The 27,920-nt window shown below is 43.9% G+C and overlaps 3 protein-coding genes across 18 annotated transcripts; 2 read left to right on the top strand and 1 right to left on the bottom strand.

The window, feature by feature from the left end:
* Positions 1–842: 842 nt before the first annotated feature.
* On the top strand, positions 843–11,357 carry LOC111839427 (uncharacterized). Of its 3 annotated transcripts, XM_023803343.1 has the most exons (8): positions 843–987; positions 2,172–2,547; positions 2,761–2,903; positions 4,486–4,675; positions 5,893–6,087; positions 9,821–9,898; positions 10,128–10,205; positions 10,595–11,357. In XM_023803343.1, the coding sequence occupies exons 1-8, from the start codon at positions 941–943 to the stop codon at positions 10,673–10,675; spliced, it is 1,188 nt and encodes a 395-aa protein (XP_023659111.1). In that variant the 5' UTR covers positions 843–940; the 3' UTR covers positions 10,676–11,357. The 3 variants fall into 3 exon arrangements, with proteins under 3 accessions (XP_023659111.1, XP_023659113.1, XP_023659112.1); XM_023803345.1 differs by lacking the exons at positions 10,128–10,205; positions 10,595–11,357 and adding an exon at positions 9,993–10,094; XM_023803344.1 differs by lacking the exons at positions 10,128–10,205; positions 10,595–11,357 and adding an exon at positions 9,978–10,094.
* LOC111839426 (uncharacterized) lies at positions 10,708–15,026 on the top strand. Its single transcript, XM_023803342.2, has 3 exons — positions 10,708–10,772; positions 11,792–12,154; positions 13,141–15,026. The coding sequence occupies exons 2-3, from the start codon at positions 11,917–11,919 to the stop codon at positions 14,268–14,270; spliced, it is 1,368 nt and encodes a 455-aa protein (XP_023659110.1). The 5' UTR covers positions 10,708–10,772; positions 11,792–11,916; the 3' UTR covers positions 14,271–15,026.
* Positions 15,027–15,106: 80 nt separating this feature from the next.
* On the bottom strand, positions 15,107–27,569 carry LOC111839424 (coiled-coil domain-containing protein 158). Of its 14 annotated transcripts, none has more exons than XM_072705556.1 (20): positions 27,478–27,564; positions 25,685–25,732; positions 25,266–25,308; positions 24,833–24,963; positions 23,955–24,067; positions 23,456–23,565; positions 22,608–22,845; positions 21,847–21,923; positions 20,769–20,868; positions 20,391–20,510; positions 19,891–20,298; positions 19,285–19,462; positions 18,989–19,141; positions 17,800–17,912; positions 17,532–17,675; positions 17,009–17,101; positions 16,729–16,842; positions 16,483–16,619; positions 16,278–16,339; positions 15,107–16,116 (listed from the first exon to the last, which is right to left on the bottom strand). In XM_072705556.1, the coding sequence occupies exons 1-20, from the start codon at positions 27,497–27,499 to the stop codon at positions 15,953–15,955; spliced, it is 2,568 nt and encodes an 855-aa protein (XP_072561657.1). In that variant the 5' UTR covers positions 27,500–27,564; the 3' UTR covers positions 15,107–15,952. The 14 variants fall into 14 exon arrangements, with proteins under 14 accessions (XP_072561657.1, XP_072561642.1, XP_072561647.1 ...); XM_072705541.1 differs by lacking the exon at positions 27,478–27,564 and adding an exon at positions 26,556–26,729 and having other exon boundaries at positions 19,285–19,456; XM_072705546.1 differs by lacking the exon at positions 27,478–27,564 and adding an exon at positions 26,556–26,729 and having other exon boundaries at positions 19,285–19,453.
* Positions 27,570–27,920: the final 351 nt, after the last annotated feature.

Genomic DNA, 27,920 nt, shown 5'->3' with positions numbered 1-27,920 from the left:
ATGCAACCTGGACCAAGACAAGATGGATGGATGGATGGATGGATGGATATAACCATAACTGCTCCATGAGTTTCCTTATTTTTTCCATATCAGTTATTGTCTGAAGCGCTTAAAGCAGAATTAAGTTGTTGAAATGATCCTACATTGGTGGTTTTTTCCCCCCACAAATTGTCTGCATTTCCAAGTCCTGCAGTGAACTGGCACTGTGACACTACACTAGGTGTACCCCTCGCTCCCTATGCTGCCGGGGATAAGATCCAAGCCCCATCCCATTCATTCCATTCAATTACATAACCCAGATGCAATCACCCTGTATCTGATTGTCAGGGGTCTGGCAACTGAAATCTTGGGCATCTAACTGGATGCTACATGCCCCTTTACACATCAGCTTAAGGGGACAGCAGAACATGATGCTTAAAGCTTCAAGTTGAAGTTTTATACACTGCAAGTTGCCAAGCTTGTTGTTAATACCCATTGTAGATTTATTTTATTTTACAGAACTGAAATGGCAAATCTCTTTTTTACGGTAACAATGTAAATGCATTCCCTCCAGGGTGTCTCTTACTTTATGTCCCGTGCTTCTTGGGATATACTGCAGATTCACCACGACACTAAAAATCTTCTTCACTGTAGTGGGAAAAAAAACATTGTAGCCTTTTCACACATGATAACTTTCCTAAACTGTTTGGCTGTGAAACTAGCGAAGAATTTAATGTAAACCAATCAATTTAAAGATAGTAATGTTACACAAATATCGTTTCTTTCTAAATGTTTCCCAAACTACAAATCGCGTTTGTAAATTATCCCAGTGTTGTCGGTATCTTAGCAACCAATACGCGTTTAAACTTTGGGGGTGAACTTTAAGGGGCTGTTTTAATGGTCTAATTCTGGTAAATATTATTAGATAGCGCATTTCCTTTGCTATTTTTACCTGAACTGAATGGCAAACAAATCCCTTTTAACTGACCGCGGTCCGTTGCATCCATGGTAAGAAAACGGCTTTGGGTCCAGGGAAGTTCGGTAGCCAGACAAAATGTAAAATTACTTGCTTCACCAGAAGATGGTACAACTGAAATAAATATAAAGCCATTTACACAGAAACTGATAGAATACTTGTAAATTGTATCAAGCAACCTAGAGCGTTTATATTTCGAAGTAATATGTTTTTAAAATAAATGCATTTTGGGAAATTAGCATAACTGAAAATTAAACTTTTAACTTTTCTAATTAGTTAACTTTTTACAAATTTTACATTTCCATCGGTCTAATGTTCAGTTTGCCTTCTTTATTCTGAGTCAGTCAGCTACATTCACAATCTTGGGGAAGTTAGGACGAAGTGTGATTTTCGTTCATACGTTAACCATTTAATTTGCATATAGAAAGCTCACTTCTTTTGAACTATGACTCGAAAGTACAGTCCAGAATTGTCATTCGTTTTATAGCTAATGTCAGTAGTACTGTACGTGTTAGTATAAAGCTGTATCAAGTATATATTATCCCCACTTTTTGTGCTATGCTACCTGGAATAGTTTCAGGGTGTGCCCTCTCCCTGGCCCTGCCAGGATAAGTGGTTGGATGGATGGATGGATGGATGGATGGATATATTCTGCCATATTCATGTATTACTGCAAATTTATAAATCCTTTCCTAATTTCACAGTCTGTAAGGTAATGCAAACTCTGCTTTCAGAGTGCATAGCACTTACACAGGAGCTTCCTTAAGCCAGACAGCAGCCAATACCTTGCCTGAGCAATTTATCGACTGCATCTTGCAAATATAACCAAATTGCACTCAAGCCATCTGAAGTTGTCTTCCATAATAAGACAGATCCAGTTCATAGGGCATAACATGGTTCTGGAATAGCATGGAAAATGCTTTTCTCCTTCCGCAGCTCTCTGAGTCAACAGTTTTCACTCCCGCAAAGCATCTGGAATCATCCAGACGGCTGTCTCCCTGCGTCAAACTAGCTATGAACAGCATTTTTTGTGTGATAGACTAAATATTAAGATTTGAAAGTTTTAAGTGTTTCCATTTTCCTTTTCCACCCGTCTGTTTGAATGACAGTGTTATGGTGGCCCATGACTCCCAAAATGCTCTGCTCTCAACGCACAACCATTTTACAGGACCATTTACCAAGAACCCTACTTTGGCATTCATTTCTTCACCTTAAGGTACAAGGAAAGGCTGCCCAGCAGATACATGAGAGAGAATAAGGAAAAACAGCAACCCTCTGGTGTCCTTGACACTAGCCGCTGGCGTTTTCTGCAGCCAGGGCTGGATGGGTTGATGGCTGCAAGGCCATCAAGCTCCGTGCAGACGCAGAGGGAGGTGTGCCCCAGTCTACACAGCAACACCGGCTCAGCCTGTGCCTCCAACCACAGGAAGAAATCCAGTCCTCAGAAACGCTTCACTAAGGAGCAAGCGTACCTGTCTAAACAGAACCCGCAGCAACTAGCGCGGCAGGAACGTCTGGCCCAGGTGGAGCAGAGATTATCCCAGCACCCGCATGCCCTCTACCAAAACCTGAAGGAGAGTATGCCCCCTGAGGTGAGACACACCCATTCCATGTGCATGCCTGGACAAAAAAGATCCGCAGAGTAAAGGAGCCGTGTGTAGGTTGGCTGATGATGTTTGTGCTTGATGTGGCTGTTTGGTGACGTGGGTTTTGGTGACGCACATTGAATTGTTTGTGTATCCTGTTACCTTTTGGGAAAGGGGTACGTGTATGTATCTATTCACCAATTTGTGGTTGTGGTACAGCTTTTCATTGAGGTGTCATCGTTGTTGGACCCTGAGATGCCCGTGGACAGTGACGAAGTTGTGAAAGAGGAGCATTCTGCTGGTGACGCCAGTTCACAGTGTGAGACAGAGACACAGGAAGTCTCAGCCACAGGCAGCTCACAGTAGGTTAACTAATACACCGCTGAACACTGATCTATAATGGAGGGGGTTAGCCATGAAATACACAGCCTGCTGTTCTGGGTGTGTGATTGGATTTTGCAATAAGTATGCAATGCCTCAAAAAAGTCAACACACCCCTGTTAAAACTGGAGGTTTTTTGGATTAAACCAGGATAAGTCATGTCAGATCTTTTCCAACTTTTATTGTGATCTTGCAACTGACACAAATTCCAGTAAAAAAAAAAAAACGGAAACTTTTTGGTAAAAATAACTTAAAATAACTTGGTTGCATATGTGTACACGCCCTTTTATGATGGGACATGTGGCCGTGTTCAGAATCCAATCACGTTCAAACTGATGTTCAAAAGCAATTATACTCCTGTCAGAGATGAAGTGATGATCCTGATTAACCTGAAATAAGTAAATAAAGATCAGCTGTTTCTGTCAGAATATGTTGACATCTTCTTGGTTGCATCCAGTGCTGTTGAACCCATTAAGTGACATAAGCAGCCGCCTTTGGGTGCATATGTCTGAGGGGAAGTTGACTTAGCACCCCAACCACCCCCCCCAACACCTCCAGTGTGAGTACCGCCCAAAACTAAGCTGGTTAAGCTTGCCTGGGTGGACCTAAGAAACATCCAAGTCTGCCTAAAATTTGTCAAAACACACACATGGGTCTCACTTTCTGTGAGCATGCAATAAGTAGGCAATGCCTCTAAAAATTCTACACACTGGAGTTTTTTGTGATGTAAATGATTAAACCACGATAAATCATGTCAGATCTTTTCCCACCTTTATTGTGATATCGCAACTGACAAAATTCCAGTAAAAAAATGGTTTGATGAGACCGAGACAGAACTTTTTGGTAATTTTTTCAACAAATATGTTTGATGCAAAGGTAAGTCAGCTTACCCAAAGAACCCCATATCCATGGTGAAGCATGGTGGTGGCAACATCATGCTATGGGATGGCTTCTCTTCAGCTGGGACTGGGGTTCTAGCCAAGATAGAAGGAATCATGGATAACTCTCCATACAAATCGATTTTGGCACAAAACCCCCAGGCATCTGTTAGAAAGCTGAAGAAGAATTTCACCTTGCAACATTATAATAAGTAAAAGCATATATTCAGCTCAAGAAAGGAATGGCTTCAGGAGAAGAGTATCAGCGTTCTACTAAAGTCCTACTAAGAACCAGTGGTGCTTCAACAAAGTATCATATAAGGGGTGTGCACATTTACGCAACCAGGTTATTGTAAGGTTTTTTCCCCCAAATAGTTTCTGTTTATTTTTCATTGGTATTCTGTAGCATTAAATATGACATAATTTTTCTTGGTTTTATTTTTACAAAACTACACCCTGCAATTTTAATATGGGTGTGTACAACATTTAAATCCACTGTAATTTCAAGTTTTATTGTCATGTCTTCTGCACAAAACAGTGAAATTCTTATAATTACAGTATACTGTGCATCTAAAAGATATGAACAGATATTTCGCAAGTGGTGACTTGCAGAATGGCATGTGTGAGATTAAAAGAATTAAATATATATCGCTCTAGTACTAGCATGTTCTGGGGACTGACACAGGACTCTATTCAGCTCTAAGCCTGATGGATCTAGAGCAGGAAACCCACACCTCTGGAAAGTGAAAGGCAGCAGGAACCCCTGTGTGGTCCAGGGGCGGCTCTTGAAGCCCCTGAAGTCCCGGAGCACCATGTCCCAGGATGAGGATACCCAGAAAGCGATCAGTCAGTTATGCAGCTTCATAGCGTCACTGGTGAGTGAGGTCAAGCTCACCTGATATACTGTTAGCCGGTCACAAACGTACTCACCATATTCACCTGCAATACTTTTAGCCGGTCGCAAACTTACTCACCTCCCGAAATATTCACCTGCTATACTGTTAGCCGGTCGCAAACTTACTCACCTCCCGAAATATTCACCTGCTATACTGTTAGCCGGTCGCAAACTTACTCACCTCCCGAAATATTCACCTGCTATACTGTTAGCCGGTCGCAAACTTACTCACCTCCCGAAATATTCACCTGCTATACTGTTAGCCGGTCGCAAACTTGCTCACCTCCCGAAATATTCACCTGCTATACTGTTAGCCGGTCACAAACTTACTCACCATATTCACCTGCAATACTGTTAGCCGGTCGCAAATTTACTCACCTCCCGAAATATTCACCTGCAATACTGTTAGCTGGTCACAAACTTACTCACCATATTCACCTGCAATACTGTTAGCCAGTCGCAAACTTACTCACCTCCCGAAATATTTGCCTGGTATAAGATTGCGTATTTCTTTAAATAGTCCATTATGCAGCTCTGGAACACAGCAAAATTGTTATTTTGACTTCCTAAACCATTTCTCAATTCATGAGAAATGTAAAATATACATGATTCTCACTGATGAAGGGCTTCTTCCTTGCTTTATGGGTCTTCAATCCTGCTTCTAGGAGCCTGTTATGAATTATCCTAGCAGTGCACATCACACCTCTTAATATTTCCAATTCCCTTTGAAGGTCTCTTGAGGTCATTCTCCGATTCATGAGAAACTGCCAGATAAGTTAATTGTCATCTCTTAGAAAGTCGCTTCTGCCCTCTACCTGGCTGGTTTTTGGTCATTCCCAGCGTCTCCTACTTCACCTTGTTCTTGTGTGCTGCTGTCTTAGAAACTTTGAGCCTGGAAGCAACCTGCCTCCAGTGTAGCCTTCTGCCAGCAGAACCAAGATTAAACCAGGATTTTAAAATGCAGATGTATTTTTGTAAATATAGTGTGGTTCTTTATTTTTTCCAGAGCTGTGTATTTGGGAACACTTTACTTGAGTATCTAAGTGTTAATTATGTACTGATCCCATCGTTGTTCACACTTTACTGCATCAATTAACCAGTATCTAAGTGTTAATTATGTAATTATGAATTTAGAGAAAAGGGATGAATATCAGTAGTCCAGCTGCCTAGCTGTCATGCTGCTCTGTCCCCACCCAGCCTGGTGAAAGTGGCAGCCTGGACGAGGCCACCCTCCTGGACCTCTTTGACAGCAGTTACGAGAGGAAACAATCACAGACCTTCCCCGTCCAGGTGGTGTCGCCCTCTAGTGTGCCAGACAGGTTGTGCCGTTCCCTGGAAGACCCACACCGAGTGATGACCCAAGATATCCCGTCTAACCAAGAGGCACCCGAGGTAACCGGCATCACGCTCAGAACTGCACAACAGTCAGACTGTGCTGAATAACACACTCATACACAGGTGTGCCACAAATACTGGCTGCTGTACTATTTGATACCATTAATAATCCGTTTAGCAAATTGTCTGCCAAATTTGCACTGTGCCGTAAGATTGTCAAAGGATTAATAAACTGCCAACTGCCACCAGCTTTCTGAAAACCTGCGGGCATTGGACAGCTTGCGTAATGTATCAAAATTTAACGAAATAAAGTAAATGGCAGCTATCTCTAGTGGCTCACTGGGTATATTAGTGTATTTGCCTATATTAGTGGACACCGGCAGGGTTGTGGCTCTGTTTCCATCTGTATCCTTCTTTTGTTCAAATGGTTTTTACCTATGTACTCTGGTTTGATCCCACAGTCCAAAGATTTCGGTTATATAGCTTGGTGCTTCAGATGGGTCTTTGGCTTGTGTCTGTGCGCTCTCTTATTGCCTGGCATCCGTCCTGCGCTGGGATAGGCTAACAGTCACCTTCACTCACCTGCAATCAGTTACTATGTTCCTGTTCTCATATTTCCCCGGTTTGTTAGTCCCTTTGTTAGAATCAAAATGGTTGTTTCTGCTGCTTGTTCCGCTCCCCCAAACCTTTGAAGTAAATGTTAAGAAAAAAGTCTTTGACGTAATTCTGGTATTGTCAAAATAATAGGGCTACCTAGCTAGCACCACTGGTTTACCATGGTAAAAGCCCAGTTTCCCATATATTGTTCTGTGATCATATTTCAGTATCTGACAGATCACTTGCATAGTTTTTGCTATCTGTCCTCTATACCACACAATGCAGAACAGCGTAAGAGTGACACTCTCTTCTGAAAGACAGCATATAAGTAAATATATACAGTAGAATACATATAATACTGACCAATGACTACCTCTGACAGTAGTATTAGATTATCTGTATTCAATCAACATTACCTGCATTTTCCAATTCATTAATAACCAAATCAAGTACGTTTATTAGTCATTCAAGCCATATACACAGTATACAGTACAAATGTTGTTGTATTGGTTACTTCTTGATGATGCTATCTGTCACAAAGACAAAAAAAATGCAAGTTAGAATCCAGGTACAGAGTTTTATTGAAAAATCCAAATTGGATGCAGGACAAAGGCAGATCTGGTGCAAATAGTATCGGGAAAACCTAGAACGAGAAATCAAGCCAAGGAGCACGCACTAGGGAATCCAGAACCAAATCAACCACTTAGATCGGGACTCAAGTAAAACAGACGAGACTTCACACTAAGGTGAGAGTCTCAAGGGTTTAAGCATGCGATTGGAAATACCTGACAGGTGTATACAGTCAGGAACAGGAACAGTGTGCTTAGTGTTCAGGAGAGGGGGATCGCTAACAAGAATTGAAGGACTGGGGTGGTGTGACAGTAACATAGTAATATGATACTACCCATCCATGTAACTGCTTGTCCTATTTGGGAACACAGGGGGTCAGGAGCCTACAGTATGGCTGCAGGGCAGGGAACAACCCAGGATGGGGCACCAACCCATCACAAGGCACAAGGCAGGGAACAACCCAGGATGGGGCACCAACCCATCACAAGGCACAAGGCAGGGAACAACTCAGGATGGGGCATCAACCCATCACAAGGCACAAGGCAGGGAACAACCCAGGATGGGGCATCAACCCATCACAAGGCACATTCACACACTATCCACTCACACCTATAAGCAACTTGGTAACTCCAATCAGCCTCAGTATGTTTTTGGACTGGGGGGGGGGCACAGAGAAAACCCCACAAAGGCACAAGGAGAACATGCAAACTCCACACCCACAGAACCCTGGAGGAGACTTGAACGCTGATCCCAGAGGTGAAAGGTGACAGGGCTAACCACTGCACCACCATGCCAACCCATAAAATGCTGTTTTACAATGAATTCATTATTCTACTCTCATTCTACACCATGTTGTTTTGAAATAATCAGTTCATTACACTAAGTAATTGGATTTTAAGTTTGACTTCATCAGTGATGAGTAGCACAGTGATTCCCTGGGCATCACCATAGCCTCACACCCTCCGGGTTCTGGGTGTGAATCCCACCCCTGCTCTGTGGGCTTCTTCTTGCAGTCCAAAAACATGTTCAGGCAAACTGGTGTCTCTACATTTCCCATAGGGTGCATGTCCTTGTGCTGGGTGATTTTTACCTAGGCAAATTCCGTAAGCTTTCACTGGGCAAGCGGATACATAGATCGATTAATGACTGGGTCATGGGAGTTTTACTTACACAAAAATGTTCTGAGGACAGAAGGAAAAATGATTGGTTCTGAGAGATAACCAATCAGACTGTAGAGCAGGTGGGCCCAAGTTGTCACTACCGAAAATGTTACACCTACCGAAAATGTAACTTCCGCTACTACGCATGCGCACGCTAGCGACTTCTGGAAGGAGGCGTTCTATTTTTACGGCATCGCGTCACATTTCATCGTCTGTTGATTTTTGATAAGAATGTCGACAGCGAGAAGAAAGACAAGATTTAACCGGATAATGATGGAGTCCTTCGACTTTAAAAGATTTTATTCCGCATAGGCCTTTAATGCCCAACGTGCTTCAGAAGGAGCAACGTAAAATACAGGGTATGGCCATCAATTTTACAGTCAAAGGTGACATTACTTTAATGTTACCATTATGTACTACTCCCAGTTCGATGTGCTGTGAAGTTACTTAAACTAAGTCTGCTTTTTTTCTCCTTAGTCATTTCATTTCTTAATTGTATCAGTGTAATTACCACACACTCGTGTCAGTTATGGCAGTGTCTTGTGGTGCTAAATAAAGCTAATTATATTTGTTTCTGACAGACGACGGATTGTTTTTTCTTGGGCCAAACCGCACAACATAAACATTGTTTATGTTGTGCAAATAAAAGTTCTTAACTATTATTTTGGTGTGACTTTTTTTTTTTAGAAAATGCTGTACATATATCACAGCCCCTTGATAAGCAATATGGGTACACAAGATTGATATACACCCCAATTTTATTACGTTTTCTAAAGAAAAGGCATCTATTCAGCAATACCCTTGGGAAAAACCTTATGTAAGATTACTGTCAGGCACTACAAACAACGCGCACACAGATGCAAATATTACAATCGGCAAAGCAATATGGTTTAAATACCACACTAAAGTGACGGCTGAACTACAAATATAAACATCAATGACCCATTTCACAGTACGTGACCAATGAATGATGATACACGATGTCCAAGCCCTGAATCACGCAATCACGGTCTGCCGCAAAATGTGAATACATGCGCAGTATCGGGCCTGTGGAAGTGTACATTACGCATGCGTAATAAAGAAGTGCCAGAAAATGTGGTTTCGTGGACGCATGCGTGATGAATGTGCGCATGCGTAGTAGCGGAAGTTACATTTTCGGTAGGTGTAACATTTTCGGTAGTGACACAAGTACCTAGAGGTGGTGGAACCAACCAATCAGATATCTTGGTCCTGCCTAATCTAGTTGCTTGGACCCACCTCCTCTATTATCTGATTGGTTATCTATCTGAACCAATCATTTTCCCTTCTGCCTTCAGAACATTTTTGTGCAAGTAAAACTCCTATGAACTAATAAGCGACATCTGCTTATGCATAAAACTAGTGGTTTAAAGTTTTGTTCATCATACCACAGAGTCACCTAGAGAAGCACTGATTAAATATTGGGCCTGGTACTGTACTTCAAGCCACAGGTATCATGGAAGCAGACTGCATGTGAAGATGATGTTCCTGAGGACCAAGGGCTCATGCAGCCAAGCCTCAAGGTGGGTCTGCCTAAAAAGTAGAAGAGAGCTTAATATGGGGGGTGGGGGGCTGGGACAACTTAATAATTTAAATGAAAAGGTCTGTTTTTTGCAGGCATGAAGCAAAACTAAATACTGGGGGGGTTCCTCTCTGGTTCTTACATCCCTGGGGCCTCCTATCTGAGCTGCTAATATTTCAAAGTCAACAAGGAGAAAATGGCTACTGTTTGTAATGATGAGCCTTCTGCAGGACGAGGAGCTGAAGCAGCTTCCTGTGACCCTGGCCTTCAAAGAGTTCATACACCGCAAGGGGCTGAGGGAGCCCAGGGTAAGACAGCAGCCTGTACTCATCACTTTGAGACATGAACTCAGCAGACAAACACTTCACACCAGTCGTTCCCAATCCGGTCCTTGAGGAACTGCAGACAATTCACAGTTTTGCTACCTCCCAGATCAAAAATATGGACTGTCTGGTGGGAGCAAAAACGTGGACCGTCTGTATGTCCCTGAGGACCGGGTTGAGAAACACTACTTTACTGTGTTCTACCACAAACTATGATGTGCATCTTCACTATTTACTTAACCTTAAGACTTAACCTTTGGCAGGAAAGTCCTTCACCACTTTGACTTTCCTACAGTGTGTGTAGTTTCATGGAGTTTTTTTGTTCTATTAAAGTGTCAGATCTTAACTCCACTGGCTTACATGTGTCTTCACAGTTCCTCCGCACTCTTTTCTCAAATGAAGAGAAAAAGGGTGAGAGAACCAGAAGCTTCATGAACACTATGACCTCCACTTAACAGAGGAGCATGGCGATCTTATGGCAGCTGCTACTCATCATTACTCATCAGCTACATGGATTCAGTATCAAAGACACGGTTTTGATGCCACTCTGAGGTGTGAATGTCACCTACTCCATATACAATGTGTTTGCCTTGGGTCTGAATGACATCTTCCTGGTAAACTTAACCTCTGACCCTCTGCAGTGACTTCATTCAATGTTAGCCCCAAATCGAATGTGTACTGCTATACAAAACTGGTGCTCTAATATAACTTGCAATACTAATTTACCTGAGTCTCCTATTTTCTCCAGATGTATGTCTTGCTCACAAGGTGGAATTAGGCAGTTTAGCTTGTTACCCTGTTATATATTGAATAATTTCATTTAAGTTTGTCATGTTGATTTAAATATATTTTAAATAATGAAGAATTGCACAATAATATTATGGGCCAGTGACTCACAGTTCAAAAGTCTTTGTTGTCAAAAGAGGGACTGGGCGCATTCATAACGCAATTGATGCAACGGACAGTAGATGCTTTTGGATCCACTGTGTACAAAACATAATGGAAGTGAAATTATTTTTAAAGTAGTTTTTGCTTTAATAAAAGGCCTATAGAACCAGTCTTGCATTTCAAATGGCTACCAGATCATAATGGACGATGATATTTACTGAGCTGAGAGGCAAAACTGTATAAAATACACATAGTCCAACAGATGGCAACGTATATTTTAAGAAAAACATAGTTCCATGTTCAATTTTAATCGAAAAAGCTTCTGTAAATCATTACCTTCTGTCAAATCAGTCTATCGAAATAGGGCTTGAAACACAAGCGTCAATTTGCAAGGCCATGATTAGCCTACCCAACCAACTTCAAAAGTGGCATATCAAGATGTATGAAAAGCACCTAGATGCTATTAGCCCTGATATTCCGAAAATTTTGAATTACAAAATCATAAACAGTCTATGCCAGGCGTCCCCAACTATTCCCCGAGTGCCAAGGTCGAAAAAAAATACCCGCCGGCTGGTGACCACTGGTTGCTCTCAGTATTATATATTAATGTTTAATGTTGCACTTTCTATTTTTCCATCTATTTTGGGGGCTGCTGGTGGCCCTACGATTTTATCAACCAATAGGCAGCGGGTTCCACCTGTTTCGTACCGATTTGGTATCAGGCGCAGGAGCCGGGGGAGTGCTTTGGTACCGAGGGAGCTCCCTCCGGCGACATCAACTCAGCACTGGCTACTACATTTCTGCAGCAATGATTCACAGAAAAACCAAAGCGATCGCTGCGGGACGGCGCGATAACAATCGCTTTCTTTGTACGGTAGTAAGATACGGACCGGCGGTGGGAGTCGTGATTTTCTCCTTGCTGTCCCTCTGGGCTGTAATTGCTATATACAGGACTATGACCGGTGAGAAGAAGAACAAGAAATACGCGTCGGAGAGGAAAGAAATCTCAACTGAAAGACACGCCCCATGTGACAGTAAATTAACAGGTAATAAGTACGCTTCCCTGCAGCATAAAACGCAATATGAGTACAGACCATACACAGTTCTCTAATGCAATAGCAGTAGTGTGAGCTATGTAAACGCTCTGAAGGCTACATTTTGAATGAATATGAAATACCTGCTGTGTGAGGATTTAAAGAAAAAGAAAACTTTATTTTTGGATTAGCGTAGGTGATTTAGATATGATCTTTTTTCATTCTGCAGGTGTATGTCACGTTTTCTCTGGGGAAAAAAAAGCAAAAAAAAAATTGTTTGGTACTTTCTGCCAAACATGTAATAGAAGAAAATAATACTTTAACATACAATAATACGCCAAATGGAAAGCCAAAGAAATAATAACGATTTATAAAAGAAATTAAAGAGAAAGTATCAGCATAACTTAATTCATAGAAGGTCATGGACATGCCATTTGGTGCTACCCTATATATCTAACAGCCAGTTAGTATAACGTCCTTTCAGCTCATTGGAAGTTCAAATGCCAGTCGATGCGTAGATGCAATATGGGCGAGAGTGAAAGAGCAACAGCTCAGGTTTCAGTATGAAATCATTGCGTTAAACGTTTTCAGTATCTCCTGACCTATTCGGTTACTTAAACAACGACTAACTATTACGGCTGTAATTATTCTAAAACTAGAGAGCACATACGAAGGTCATTTAGTTTAGATCACAATGGTTCAAATACACGAAAGATATTTTAGCCGATAGTACGGCGCCTTACAGGAGCTGATTATATATTTCTTCCAAGCGCCATTATTTTATGTACTTGTGGCCAGAAGAGCGTCCATACTAAATTAGTAGGATTCCGATAATGGTGGTATTAAGCCCAGTCATTGAAAAATGAAACATAACATATGTCCTTGCTAAAACGAATGCTTTAGGCAGACGAAAGAGGGGCCTTTACAGATAAGTATAATGTAATGTAATGTTGTGTCTTAATTGTTTTCCTTTTTGAAAAAACATATTTTTATTTTAGAGAACTCCGTGGACTGCAGAGAAGACGTATGGCTGCCCGCTGAACTGCAGAACCTGTGTCCTTGTGCCACAACAATAGATGAGCTAAACCAATGTTTTGAGTCAGGCTTGGGAAAGGACCAGGGAGAAAATCCCGCTCAACTTCATGCAAGCAATCAAGCTGAAACTCCACCTGCACACAGTGACGTCAGCAGTTACATCATACCAAAATTCTGCATGGTTGGCCAACAAGAACTCAGCTGCAGCGGTAATGATAACTATCACAATGACCGGCCTGACCTCTCAGGACAGCTGACTGGTGGTTATCATGCTGATACGAAGACTGACAGTACCATTGAAGAGATTGGAATGGCTATAGGAACCTTGGTGTCTGGCTGCGATATACAGGTACAAGACAACCCCAGGCTGCCCAAGATGGACACTGAAGTTCACGGTCAATTTCCAAATAGTCATCACTATCACGAACATGAGTGTCTCAGCATCCATATAAATGATGATTCAGGGGCAGGAAATATGACCGAAAGTAAGACAGAAAGTAATGTGATGGGTCAGATTTGTAACAAGAACGTGGACGTGAATGTCACAGAAGGGTCCCTGGACAGTAGCCAACGATTTGCAGCGATCAGTACAGAGGTTGGTGACTCCAATCAGGTTGAGCGTGAGCATGAAGGACTTGTGGATATCTTGGACACAAACTGTACTTTCCCAGAGAAGTATGCAGAGGATCAAGGAGATGCAGACCCTGCTGAAAGTGTGTTAAAGGAGTCTAGGTGCCAGTACTCATTAGATGGCGACCCCATGGGTAAGAGGGTAGTGGTCGTACCACCTATGCCCCAGATGGTGGCGCTCCACTTTGGCGTGCACTACATTACCAGCTCACCCCCCCAGCAGCTGGCCGTTACAGGCAGCATCCCGGAACTGGGTGACTGGACCAGCTTTGTGCCACTTTGCCCGTCCCCCGATGGGTCGTGGGTCGACACTGTGGCACTGCCTGCAGACATACAGGCAGAGTGGAAGTTCGTTCTGGTGGAGGATGGCAAGATTCAGCGCTGGGAAGAGTGTGCAAACCGCCGCTTGGAGACTGGCAGTGACAGTGACATTCTGCTTCACAAAGCATGGGGCATCATCTGATAAACAGAGGAGGAGGGCATTAAGGCGGATAGCTTGTGTGCACCATTGCAGTAAATGAATTTACGAGAATATCAATAAAGGATAGCACACTTCAAGATATTACTAGTTCTGATATACAGTCAAGCCTTCCACATCATGCTGGAAAAATCACAAAAATTTTTGGTCCCCTTGGCAAGTGAAGTGAAAAGATATGAGAAACATGATACACAAAAATCACTGCGAGATATCACGCAAGAGGCTGCAGTAAACACGCCTGTCATTCTTTAAGCCAGTACTGTACATATGTTTTATATATTTGAGTTACTAAACATTTTGTGTCTTGTCTGCAGCTTTTTCAAAACTCCCAAAAAATTCCTATTTAATTTCTTATGCCGAACCTGCGATATATCAAAACTGCAATGAAAAGCTGCGATGCAGAAGGGTCGACTGTATATCGTGTAGATGTTGTTCTTTGCCAATTGCCCTAAAGTTTAAAGCTGTAGTGCTTCTAATCTATGCTCATGTAGCAATGTTGGCAAACCACAGATAATTTTTGTTGCTTGTTACAGAATTTGCTATTTAGAAAGTATTTAGAAATAATTTTGGACAGCATTGCATCACAGGAATATTAATGTCAAGTGTTGCCTGCCAATGACACCTCAATATGTATATATTTGACTAATTCCTATAAAATGTTTGACTTTTTGCATTTCACTGAGCCGAACTGGTTTCCCAGATTCTCATCTGAACAAGAGCTGAACGGTGAATTGGATTAACTAAACTTTAATTTTGATTATAATCAAATTTTGTTACAAAGCATCAGTACTTAAGTCTTTAACACATAATACAAAAGAGCCAAAGCCTAAAAATGTGAGCATTTATTTTGCTAAAAAAAGCATTCAGTCTTGAAATTTTCATAATCAAATATCCTTTGCCTTATGATTATGATTCATAGTTTTAAGAAAACATTATAAATGCCAAACTGAAACAGCATGTCAAGAGTCTGTCCTTGTACATCAATTCTCGTATCTTCTTTGCCTGGCATTAAAACATCTTGCGAATGCGTTTCCATATCAGGTTCAGTAAATCACAGAAGAAGAAAGGCAGCACATTTCCTTGGGTACAAGATAACACAAAACCAACCTTATCTGTCACTGGGACCCTGTACTGAATAAGCAGTCATGGATGGATGGATGGATGGATGCCATCTCAGTGCCCTTCATACTGCAGAATTGAGGATGAAACTAAACAGAAACTCATGACTCACAAATTCTTGCCTAACTTGTATATTGCTCTTGACACATGGGTCTACTAAAGAAATAAATGTAAACTTTTACAGTAAAGTTGAAACTACCACAACAGAAGACAAACATTGTTTTATAAATATTCTGAGGTTTCTGGTGCAAATTGATGGTGGCATAGAGGCCAGTCCTGAGTTGGAGACTCACACATAAACATGGAGTAGTATGTATGACATGGCTACTCCCAGTCGGCACAGGACACTCGTTCATCGCCGGAGAGCCAGCGGAGGACCGCACACTGGTTTTTGGTCCGCAGATTCTGGACACTGCCCAGGTTTCTCTGCAGGATTTCCCTCCAGTGTCAGTTCTAGTTGCTGGTCAACTACCAAGCTCAAGCATTTAAGTTGTTCATTAGGCACGATGTGCAATGGATTAAATTCATTTAGAGACATGACTTGGCCGTTAGGGTGGAGGCATGCCGGTGCCAACATTGGTGACCGAGAGTGAGATCTGGGGGCTGGAGGTCAGTAGTGCATAGACAGGGGATCGACGGCCCGGGTCCAACCCGAGCTCAGTCTCCTGCGGTAAGGGGGTGAGCCTTGAGGGCGTTTCTGGCAGACCACTTCCTGGTGAAGGAAGAACACAAGGTCAAAAAGACGACCAGCAAACCACAGGACATCAAGAGCAGAATGGCCACTGCTGCTCTTACTGCTACAAGTACAAGAATGCAATTAAGAGAGCGGGAAGACGTGCGGCAGGAGATAAGGGCTGATGTCGTGAGACTCACCCTCGCAGGAAAGGCCATTGTTCCTCACATCAAAATCAGCAGCACGCAGGGTGCAAACCTCCCTGCAAACACACAGAAATACAGACTGATGAATGCATATGACCAAGGCAGGACAGTCAAAAGTATATCCAAAATATAACTATTAAGACGCTCGAGTAAATGATGCCGCATAAATACACATACACAGGTTACAGTTTTTCCTTACAGGCCTGAGGGGCGTGGCCTTTCTGGAGTAGACCGCCTGCGGGGGCGGGACTTGTCGTCCCCTGTCAAACTGCGCAGCTCCTGCACCAATGAGTGAAGTTCGAAGGTGGGGTCCTCCGCTAGGACACTACAGTTAGCCTGTAGCAGTGTAGTTCAGAGGAGAGAGGGATAACAGGACACTGAGTCCGTACAAAGAGGTAATTCAATCTAGACATTAGAGCTGCAGGTGATGGACAAGGCCTCTGACCTCTGATTGTGAAGGGTTTTTCTGGATGGTTGGCAACTCTGAGGGATGTGAGAAAATCTTTGGATTTGTCTGTTGCAGGCGCCCAGTCTGTTGCAGGTTCTGTCCCTGGAGCTCCTAGGAGTGGAGACAGAGGTCACTGATATATGGCACTACTGCCACCTGTTGTACAGGAGTGGTGCAAAAGAATGAGAAAGACCCAGATTCTGCAATAGATCTACTAATAATTCCAAAATATAAACAGTAACGAGAAGGGTGACTCCTGCCCCCCCAGCCGCCCCACCCTGAGGTCCAGGGCATGCTGGAGCTTCAGTCGGGCCAGCTCCTGCTCCTGCTGCTGCACATGACCTTGGCACTCACCGAACCTCACAGATATCTGCAGAAGAAATTAAAGAAAGCGAGGGTCCAGCACAGGAAGTGATGTCAGAGTGAGAAGTGGGTACAGGAGGCCATGTCTCATTACTTTTGTTGTGTAAGAAAGAAAAGACAGGGATACAACAGAGGGAGTTTATGGCAGGAAACAGTGTGACGTTAATGGTCTTAAAGCAGGAAGGGGTGTCACAGCGGGAGTGTAAAATAGAAGGATGCAGAAGCGTCGTAAACTGGGTGGGGGTGGGGGGGGGGGGGGTGGAGTTAAGACGTTTCCAAAGGGCCACTAAGCAGCAGGCGGCCAAAAACTTTGGAACATAATTGGATTGGATTTGGGTTGGGGGCCCAAAAAGATATGCTGTCAGGCCCAAAATCTCTACAAGCATTCCTGGAAGGGTGAATATCATTCAGAAACAATTTTTGGAAGTCTGATATACCTTGCCCAGTGCAGTTTCCAGCCCTTCCACTCTGTCCCTGAGCTGCGTCTCTAGATCCCGGAGGGTCTCCACACACCTCCGCTGCCCGCTCACGCTGGCGAGGCGCTGGCTGCGTTCGTGCTCGTCTGCCACCCAGGCCTGCCTCTGCTAGGCAGCACAGCGGGCGACTCTCAGACTCACTGGCAGCTACACGCCCAAGGGAAAGCGGCACGCAGGCGAGACCCAGCGAGGAGAACCACGAGACCAGATGCGGAGAAGGGAACCTTGCCTGGGTCAGCCTCTCCACCGTCTCCTCCAGCAGCTGCACACGGCTCTGGAGGGCGTCGATTTGCTGGCGCTTGGCGGTGATCTGCCGCTGCAAGACGACAGACGCCTTCAGGCCTAAGAGGGCATGAGAAGGAAGGGTCTTACAGGTCCAGATTTTACAGCCCCTCATTACACTATCTATCAGAACACCCTGCTGGCTCCTGCCTGTCTTAGTACCCCTTTGGAAGCCTTGACTATAATTGCCATTAATAGCAAAACGGAAGGAACAGAACTGAATGAGTGAGCCAAAAAATTATGACACTTAATAAAAAAGAAAATGTCTGCGTGGATGGCATGTGCAGATGTCAAACATCGCTTGTCAATGGACTTTTGCTATGAAATCAATAAATTTATAATATTTTACTGAATTAAGCAACTGTCCCAAGACTTTGAGTGAAGTACGCCCAAATTGGAAATTAAATATTTTTAAAAATCTGTGAATTATTATAACATTATTACATCGTTGCACAGTACTGTAGGTACAAGAAACCATTTATGATGTCATCTGTTTAATCATTAATATTTCGAGCAGTGTTTCCCAATCTGGTCCATGGCTCCATGTTTTTGCTCCCTCCAAGCTCCCTGCCAGACAGTCCACATTTTTGCTGCAAAAACAGGAGCAAAAATATGAACTGTCTGTGGGTCCCTGAGAACCAGATTGGGAAACACTGATTTAGAACATGAATGAGCCACAGGCCTTTGGTCAGCTGTGGTCAGTGAGCCCTTTCAACCCGCCTTTGGTTTCAGTAACCCGACATAGTCACATGACTAGTCTTTGCTGATATACCAGCTAAAACTAGCACTGGTTAAAACCCAACACCTCCCTGAGTTGAGCTGCAATCACCAGCTCTCCCAGGAAGGGTGTTGGTATTTTTGGCTTCTGGGAGTTTTGTCCTATAAATAAACATTCCTCTGTCTCCTTCTAGCAGAGCACCAGGATTACCACTGACCTTTTGGACAGCTGGAATTTGGCAGGGGCTCTAAAAGGCCTGAGTCAGCATGGAAGATCCAGAGAAACTTGGTGTCCAGCTACAACCACATGGAACTATTCACTTCCTCTTTACCTGCCCAGCATACAGGTCCAGACGTCCCCATCGCCTACCTTCCTGCAGAGTACAGAGTACAGGCTAACTCAAGGCAGCAGAACCTACCATGTCTGTCCGCTCCATCCATGGCCTTCAAAGTCCTCTTGGTGTGGTACAGCTCGCTGCGTGCTGCCCGTAGCTGGGCCCTCAGATGGATATTGGCGTTCTCCAGTTCTGCTCGGTGGGCTCCGTGACTCTGCTTAAGAGCCACCTGCTCCTCTGAGAAAAGACCCAAAACGCGAGTGACTCAGCCTGCACCCTCAAACGGAAAAAGGAACATGACAGTAAACAGTAGGCCTCAGAAGAATCATCAGTGAGTGACATGACAGCGTGTCACAGTATGTTATGGTAAACAGGGTCACCCGTCAAGGCGTCCAATTGCAAGCTCTGCGCTTTCAGCTCGTTGGCCAGATGCTGCCTCTCCAGCAAGATTTTCTCCAGGCTGCAGCCCTTCTCTCTCAGGGTGGCCTGCACTTCACACAGCTCCCTCTCCAAGGCTGTGGCTCTGGATTCCTGCTGTTCCAAGCGGACCTGCTTGACCTCAGTCACAACAGAGGCAGCGTCTCAAAACAACACACATACAAGTGAATATTTGCTGAAATCACTCAAGTTGGAACATATGCTGCAATCTGTCTCCTTTCAGCTACCCTCTGTCAGGTCTGTAAGAACAATGCCACCTGTTGGATTAACTGCGCATTACACCGGGCAAGCACTACAGCAAGCATCCCCAAACACCAATGGACATGTCCACACAAACATACAAATTAAGAAGTCTGCAAACCAACCTATACACAAATCTGAAAGCACTTATGCAAAGTAACCCACACACACACACATACGACCTTCAAGGAAGGCAGTCAAGGTCAGTGAAACCCACAACCAGATGGTGGCACATGCAGGCACACATGCGCACAAGCGCGCGCACACACACACACACACACACACACACACACACACAGCACCCTAACCTTCAGCTGCTGCACCTCCAGCTTGTGTTGATTCAGCTGATCACTCATGTGGCTCCCGTCTGTCTGCAAGGCATCCAGGCTGCAATTCTGCCCCGCGGCTAACCGAGCGAGACCATCCAGCTGCAGCCGCAGTCGCTTTACTGTGCCCTCCCTGTCTTCCAGCTTTAACCGCAGGGCAGCGCTCTCTGCCTTTAGCTCCAAAACACGGGGCTCAGCCTCCAGCTCCTGCCGACGGCCCTGCTTAAGGGCGGCCAACTGCACCTCCAGCAGCTTGGCCTCCAGGTGGCGCCGGTCCAGCTCCTCTCGCAGCGCATCCAAGGCAGAGGTCCGTGGCATATCTCGCTCACAAAGCTGCTGGTTCTGCTCTTTCCACAGGGTCAGCTCCTCCTGGGTCTGATGTAGATCGGCCTGCACCCGTAAGAAAAGTGGACGGGGTTCTTGAGCATACCTTCCACCCCAAAAGCAGAACATCTGTGTGCTCTACAGCAGGAATGTGGTACCATGAGCTGGGACAGCTGAGAGCACTGTTCCTGGACCTGCTGGGCACTGCGTTCCCTGATCACCTGGGCCTCTTTCATCTGGGCTTGAGCTTCAAATAACCGTTGCTGTGGCACCCCCTTCTGGTGGGAGGATAGATTGATGTGCATGCAGATATACAACAAAAGGAACGGATTGATCTGCAAGACACTAAAAACTGTAGCTAAATGTTCAGGACTACAGAATGCTTGTGTTGCATTGTCGCATTTTTACTGGCCCATAGACCAACATACACTAAGAGCACTCTGGGTGCTTTGCTTTCAACACCAGTGGTCACCAATGACCGAAACGCAACCCCTGCCCTACCCCCTACTGCATGTTTGGTAGATGGGTATGCTCACCTGCTCCAAGGATGCCTTCTGGGCCTGTACAGCAGAAAGGGTGTTCTCAGCATCATTAATCTGCTTCTGGTACACAGAGATCTGAGCTTCAGCCTGTTTCCTGGAGGTCAGGGATATGGGCAGAGGTCAGACTCACTTGTGCAAGACAGATGCACCCAATGCGTCTAAGGGTGTACTCATATTAGGTGATCTGTACCGGGACCGAGCACACTTCAGCCCCAATGTCTAATTTGTTTGACTAGTGTGATCATTAACTGTGCCTAAACACAGAATATAGACATGACATCAATGAATGTCAAGAAGTGACAAACATTTAACAAACACGGTGAAAAGGGGATCACTTTGGTCTACAGAAGAAATGCAGTGTGTGCTGGAAATTCGGGTTGATGAGAGTATCAAGGAACAACTTGGATGCAGCACACGAAAAGTCCACGATGTCAGGTAAAATATGGAACCGTCTTTTTATGCCTGCAGCATGGTTAAATGAAAATCGCTGCATTGCATTCTCCATAAATCTGTAAGAGGGTTATGTGTCACTGTGCCCAAAACAACTCCAAATAAGCCACAGAATAACGACGTTAACACATGATGATGTTGAACACAGGCTTGGGCCTGCAACGTTAGGGGCAATGTGAGCGCAGACCAGTGGGGGACTGGGAAGGGGGGAAAACTGTGCTGGACACGGTACAAGGCAACTGGGTACTGAGTACACCCAAAGTGAATAATTGATCTTTGATCATCATCTATAGTACAATGTGCTATGGGTCCATTAACCAAAGTAACTGATGCACGGCTAAATACAAAAAGCAATTATGGGTCTTTAGAGATAAGACAGAGGGCTTTCTTTCTATAGGAAATCCTGGCCAATTCATTGAATGGCCATCCCAAAAACCCGCACCCACACTGGCCCTCCATGGATCAGGTTCCCCACCCCTGGCCTGGAGGGTGGGGGCACACTGTGTTCAGAGCCACTGAGCTTCTCCCTGATCAACACCACCTCCACACCATGGAGGACCCCCTTCACTGCCCCCCAGGATACAAACACACAAGCTGCGAGGTGTGCAGATGAACCTTTTACCTCTCCACCTGCTCATTCACCAGACGGTCTGCTTGTTCCTGACATTCAGATCTCAACACTTCCAGCTGCTCCTCCAGCTGAGGGGACAGGAGACACACACTTAACGCAAGCAGACATACTGCCACGCACCTCGGTACCAAAATTACAGTCTCTCTCAGTCACCTACCGCAGGCCGGGTCAGCAACTGCGGAAAAATTATTAGAAAGACCATGAAACGGGCCGTTTGAAATATTTAGATAACATTCAGGATGTGGTCTACTTTCATGATTGGAATTCTGACAATCAGCTCTCTCCGGGAGGAAGTTTGTAAATTGCAGTGTTCTGTAAGCATATGAGAATAATCTGCATCTCCCATTGTAGCCTGAAAATGTGTTTATTTTGGCAAGTAAATCAACAAGAATAAACATTTCAAGATGTGTTTACACACACAGCCAAATATTAGTTTATTCCTAACCTCATTAACAGCAATAACAGCCTAGTATGAAGTCAGCTGATGTAGAAAAAAATCTATGGGTTACTACCAAGTTAGTGAAAATTATCTTAGCCTGTTGACTAAGATGATTTTAGCTTACAGCAGTGTTCCCCAACCCAGTCCTCAGACACCCCCAGACAGTACACATTTTTGCTGTCTCCCAGCTCCCAGGACACCTGTACCAGGTATTCTGCGTTCTTGATTGGCTGGGAGTTGGTAGGGAGTGGAAATGTGGACCGTCTGAGGACTGGGTTGAGAAACACTGGCTTACAGGATGAGAGTGTCTTACGGGCTGGAGTCTAGCCTGCAGGCCGGCATTCTCGGCCTGCAGGTCCCGTTGCACCATCTCCACGGCGACACCCAGCTGTCTCCCGTCATCCGGTCCCAGCGCCGCGAACGGCACTCCGTCGCAGTAGTCTGTGCATGCCGACAGCGCGGCGCCCACCTCCCGAAGCGCCCGCTCCAGCGCCCCCTGCTTCCGGCAGAGGTCCTCCTGTGCGTCCGTCCGCCTGCGGGACTCCAAGGCACTGCATGGCACGCAGACAGGCTAGCAGCTCAGAACCACTACGCACGTTCAGGAAAACCGGAAGGGGGAGACACTGAGGACCAATTAAACACGACTTGTGACAAATAGCCACATTATTATTGTCTGCCTGTTTTATTATTATGAGTCATCCTCAATGGACAACGAAAACAGATGCTTTAATTAAAGGCCTTTTACACTTTTGTGAATTTATAAATTATAGTCCAGCCACCCTAGGTGAACTCACTCAGGAAGAACAATGCATCACTTTCTTATCTGCTCCCTTTTAGATTTCCACATACCTGTCACTTTCACTGTGACATGTTACGTCTATGCAAGTACCATAATTTTACACCAGTTTTGACTGTCCCTGACAGCATCTGGATTACCAGATGACTTATTCAGGTTAAACCACAGCAAGTGCTGACGGCCTCCAGCAGAGACGATACTCTATCTTTGCAGCCTCTGATCAAGGTTGTAAAACTGCAGAGATTATCCACCGTACTAAAAGTTTTAGGCACTTACAAATGCCCTACATCTCCAGGTATTTGGTACCTTCATAATAATTTAGGATTTAATTCCCATGACAGTGAAGGTGTAAAGTAAAGGCTGACCTCCAGTGTGCAAGGACCTCCCTCTCCGCCTGAGCCTCCTGAAGCTGGGTCTGCAGCCTGTCCACAGCCTGCTGCAGCAGAAGCTCCTGCTGCTCGTGGAGCCTGTGCTTCTGGAGCATACAGAACAATCACCACTCTGCCATCCTCAGAAGCAGAATTACTGTATCATTACTGCGATTTTATTATCAACAAGTAAAACACTTTTATCCAATGGCTCTACAAATGTTGTAATCTGCACTTAAGCTAAATATTAGTTTCAACAATTTGTTGCATGTATATAGTACTATGAAATTTGTACAATAATTAAAAACTAGGGCAGACAAATAACACTTCTGAACACAATTAATCACATACTAAGTCTATTAAAGTGTCAAATGTCTAACCATACATATAACTGAATCACTGAATATTATCTACTATTGGCCTGGGATTTGAACCAATACCTTCTAGTCGTGCGCGCACCCCATTAACAGAGAGCAAAAGCAACTTAGAGTCCTACCTCGCTGTGGTGTCTCTGACACACACAGTCCTGTGGCGAGGCCTGCTCTAAGCAGCCTTCCCTACCCTCCTGGGCGAAGTGGCCCTCTGGCACGGCAGGCCTCTCTGTACCAGCTGGGGAAAGAGGCACACAGTCACGTGATCCAAATAGGAGCTCAGCTTCTGCTAGCTGTGTGACAGTATGACACAACTCAAGGTCTATTTCCACAGAAGGTCTTCCTCATGGATGGACGGGTGAATGGATGGATGGAATGACTCCCAGAGGAATGGCGATCACGCTGGGCCAGTGTAAGCACCAGTTGGCACACAACTGGCATGCAGGCAAATTCTTCAGACTAATCTGAATTACAGATATCGTACCTACTCTTCCAGTTAAATCCTGTGCAAATCACATTTACACATGTATAGCCCGGTACCTAGCAGTGTGCTGTTATGCCCGATACCACGAGAGACAGTTTCTAAAATAACACCTAATCGCTCATGCCTTATAATCAGCATTTCTAATGAATGGGCCAGACAGCTGTGGCTTCACCTCCCCAGCGTTGTGAAATTCCACCGCAGCCCCAGTTCTGTGCTTATGGGAGTCTGCATATCTGCATAGCCGCCTTGCGTTTGTGTGCATTTCCTCTAGGGTTTCTGGTGCCCTCGCACAGTCCAGGCAGGCAGTGACCCTCTGACCCAGCTGCCCTCAGTGTTCGATCTGTGACCAAGTGTTCTGCACAGGGCGTATGCTACAGGAAGACTGCAACCATAACGGCTAAAGCGGTCATTAAAGACATTTTAGTTTAAATGCATGATGTGTTAATGGCCTGATTTTAACCCAAGCCACCCATTACACGGTGTGCCCAGTACATGATGTCTCCATGAACTGACAATCACCCTTTAAGGGCTGTGCCTGGAGTGGACCCAACGCTGTGGTCTGTCCAATCCCCTCCAAGGTGAGCTGGGTGACACGCTCCACCTCCCTCTGCAGGTCCTGGGTGTCCCTGGTACACCGGCGCAGCTCCTCACTAGTTATTTTCACCCACAGGGAAAAGGACAAAACCGCCAGGAGGTTGAGAACGATTGTCATACACAGGGTGAGATTCAGGTGCATATGACATACAGATCAAGACCATTTAAACAGAGCGAGTGCAGAGCAATACTACTCAAAAAGAGGACTCAGTACTATAGGTTTCCTGTTACCAATGCAAAGCCAGGGAATCATGCCACTGGTTTAACTCGCATACAGGAGCGGGGTTTAGTGAAGCTGAAGTGAAGCCCCCTTTTCCAAGATCCTATTTGTAAATTACTTTATCCTCGAAATTCATACCTCAGTCCCTCCAGATGGCGGTTTCTTTTCTGAAACATTATCCCTGTAAAAAATAACAATTGACGCATGTAAAGTGTTTTTCACCTCAATTCATTCATTCATTCATATATTTTATATACATATATATATACACACACACACACACATATATATATATACACACACTCAAATATATATATATATATATATATATATGTCTGCTTGCGTTGTATATACACACACATTCTAATTTGTAGTGATACTTAAACTACATATAGGAAAGTTAATAATTAACTATAATAAACTTTTAATACTTAAAATACTTAAAAACTATCAGATTATGAAATATAACCAAAACCCACAATTGCAGTGCGAGTGTGATGTAAATAAATTTTAACAGAGAACACAATGACACAAGTACATCGGCAGTGGGATATTACCGTCCTCCGGAGCCGAACACGAGCTCGCAACCATGCCATAATTATGAGCTGCAAAAACGGGTTTATCCACTTTATTGCTATTATGTTGTCCGTAGAACATTTTCCTCGCAAAACAGATAAAGTTAGAACAAGAATCTGAGTTTTTAGCGCAAAGCAGTGCAGACGGCTAGCTAACCCGGCTAAGCAGACAGAGGGCTACATCTCCAAGGCAACCGCTCAACTTACTGAAAACAACTGAAAAACTTTGATTTTTCAACTCAATACACGACTTTTAAGCGACACCTCATTTTGCCCATCCAAGTACCACTCTTCCATTTCTTCATCCTTTAAACTTTCATGCTATATCCATCATCTTAAAATTACAAGGACACCTGTGCGGTTTCTGCACCCCTCCTTCCAAGACTTATTGTCACAAAAAATGGGATTGTGGGCCCTGTAGTTTTCTATTGTTATTCATTGTTGATGATTAAAAGAAAAAAATACATCAAATTCGTTGGTACATGTACTATGGATGATACTATTTTAACCAGATGTTTAAGATATTTTACAAGTATTGTTATTCGGGTCCAAATAACTTCATTTCGTTGTACTTGAACTTACGTCAAGTGCCTCGACAATAAAGTTGAATCTTAATCTTAATAATGGGTACTTCGACTTAGCCACGTTATGATCCCGACATAGATTAACCACCTGAAAGTTGGCATCTATTTGCAATTTGTTAAATAAGTGGAAATGCCGCTGTAGGCTGAAATAATGTAGAATCAAACGGAAAGATTAACTTTAAATAGGTCTAATCGAAATACGCTCAAAATGGGAAATGGTAAGTCTGCTGTATGCCCGCGGGCTAATGAAATCTAAAATATGTTTTTACATTTTACGTGCTTGTCGATATAAACCGTTTTTCTGGTTACAAATCCGACATCAGTGTGGTTCTTAAGAAGCTTCATGGAAATTGTTATGGCGCCCTCTATGGATAACTTTCGCATCGCAGCTAAATCGCGTACTAAGCGCTGATATCTATTTAAAGTCGATTGTAGAGCCTGTTTAGGATGCCTTCAGCCGCCTTATTTTAGACCTCAAGAACTACAAAATAATACACAACTAATTAAAAAAATAATAATTATGAATTCAAAATCACTTATTTTGGGTACATCCAAAGACATTCGTAGTCGTTTAGTTTTCTCTATCTAATAATAGACCAGCAAAATCTACAGATAACGTATTGATTTAGAATGAATTTAACAGAGTACTCAAATGTAACATTTAAGTAGATCTAATTCGTTCAATTAATAGTACACTTGAGACCCGAGACTCGGTATTGAATAAACCATTGGAAGATAGATCGAAGGATTACTGCCGTACCCTAATATTTTGCGATCCTAATAATTTTTCTAATAATGTACGTATGATTCAGGCACGTAGCCAGGTAGCAAAATTATAGGGTTGCCCCTGGTCGGTAAAAGGTACCGAGGGAGAATCCCCGACTGGGAACCTGTACCGAGGGGTAATCCCCGGCTGGCAACCTATACCAAGGTGGGAGCGATAAGTAGGTTCGCCGGACATCACATGGAATTTATTTCTGGCTACAAGCCTGCTATGATCTGTCTTTTATTTATTGTAAATAAAGCTTTACATCAAAACGTTTGGCGATTAACAACAAAACATTTTCGAATTTTAACTGGTAAATTCAATTATTAAGAACATCATGCCAAGTGCCAAGGAATTAGTATATCTGCCAATTAATCACAAACGGGATAAAAAATGCACTTCATAAATTAAAGTTTACAACATACCAATAATGGCCTCACTAGCCATATACACGGTTCACACATAGGTTATTAGGCTACGAAAGATTACGTGTATTATCTACCAGAAAGACATGCAAGCTCTGCTGAACTGTGACCCCTATTCAGAAATATACGTACACATTCCTCTGAAGGGGTGGACCTTAATTCAGTCACACGTAAGCATGAAGGGCATCGTCCGATGGTCCGTAGTCCTCCGCTGTGGTTAGATCGCGCTGTTAGACAATTTTTGCTATTTAAATATTCAGATATTCGTATTATATTTGTTTCCATCCAGCTGGTGTTCTACAAAATATGGAGTATACAGCAGCATTTGTTTTACGTTGGGCGTAAAACATTTAGGCACATTCTCAGAAAAAAACGGCGTGTATATATGTTTACATGGCCACTAGGTGGCAAAATATACCAATTTATCCACCCATCCATCTTCC

Source organism: Paramormyrops kingsleyae, chromosome 2 (assembly GCF_048594095.1).
Source record: "Paramormyrops kingsleyae isolate MSU_618 chromosome 2, PKINGS_0.4, whole genome shotgun sequence".
NCBI classification, from domain to species: domain Eukaryota; kingdom Metazoa; phylum Chordata; class Actinopteri; order Osteoglossiformes; family Mormyridae; genus Paramormyrops; species Paramormyrops kingsleyae.
Note: the sequence above shows the minus strand (reverse complement) of the source record. Positions and strands in the feature narration are given on the sequence as shown.

Bases quoted from the DNA above. Each gene is read 5' to 3' on its own strand.
- LOC111839427 (XM_023803343.1), top strand. From the start codon at position 941: ATGGCAAACAAATCCCTTTTAACTGACCGCGGTCCGTTGCATCCATG. The intron at 2,548-2,760 runs GTGAGACACACC...GTTGTGGTACAG, and splicing joins AGGAGAGTATGCCCCCTGAG to CTTTTCATTGAGGTGTCATC. The intron at 10,206-10,594 runs GTAAGACAGCAG...GTGTCTTCACAG, and splicing joins AGGGGCTGAGGGAGCCCAGG to TTCCTCCGCACTCTTTTCTC.
- LOC111839426 (XM_023803342.2), top strand. From the start codon at position 11,917: ATGATTCACAGAAAAACCAAAGCGATCGCTGCGGGACGGCGCGATAAC. The intron at 12,155-13,140 runs GTAATAAGTACG...TTTTTATTTTAG, and splicing joins ATGTGACAGTAAATTAACAG to AGAACTCCGTGGACTGCAGA.
- LOC111839424 (XM_023803326.2), bottom strand. From the start codon at position 26,670: ATGCGAAAGTTATCCATAGAGGGCGCCATAACAATTTCCATGAAGCTT. The intron at 22,846-23,455 runs GTCAGCCTTTAC...CGTGCCATGCAG, and splicing joins GAGGTCCTTGCACACTGGAG to TGCCTTGGAGTCCCGCAGGC. The intron at 19,463-19,890 runs GTTAGGGTGCTG...GTTGTGACTGAG, and splicing joins TGGAGGTGCAGCAGCTGAAG to GTCAAGCAGGTCCGCTTGGA.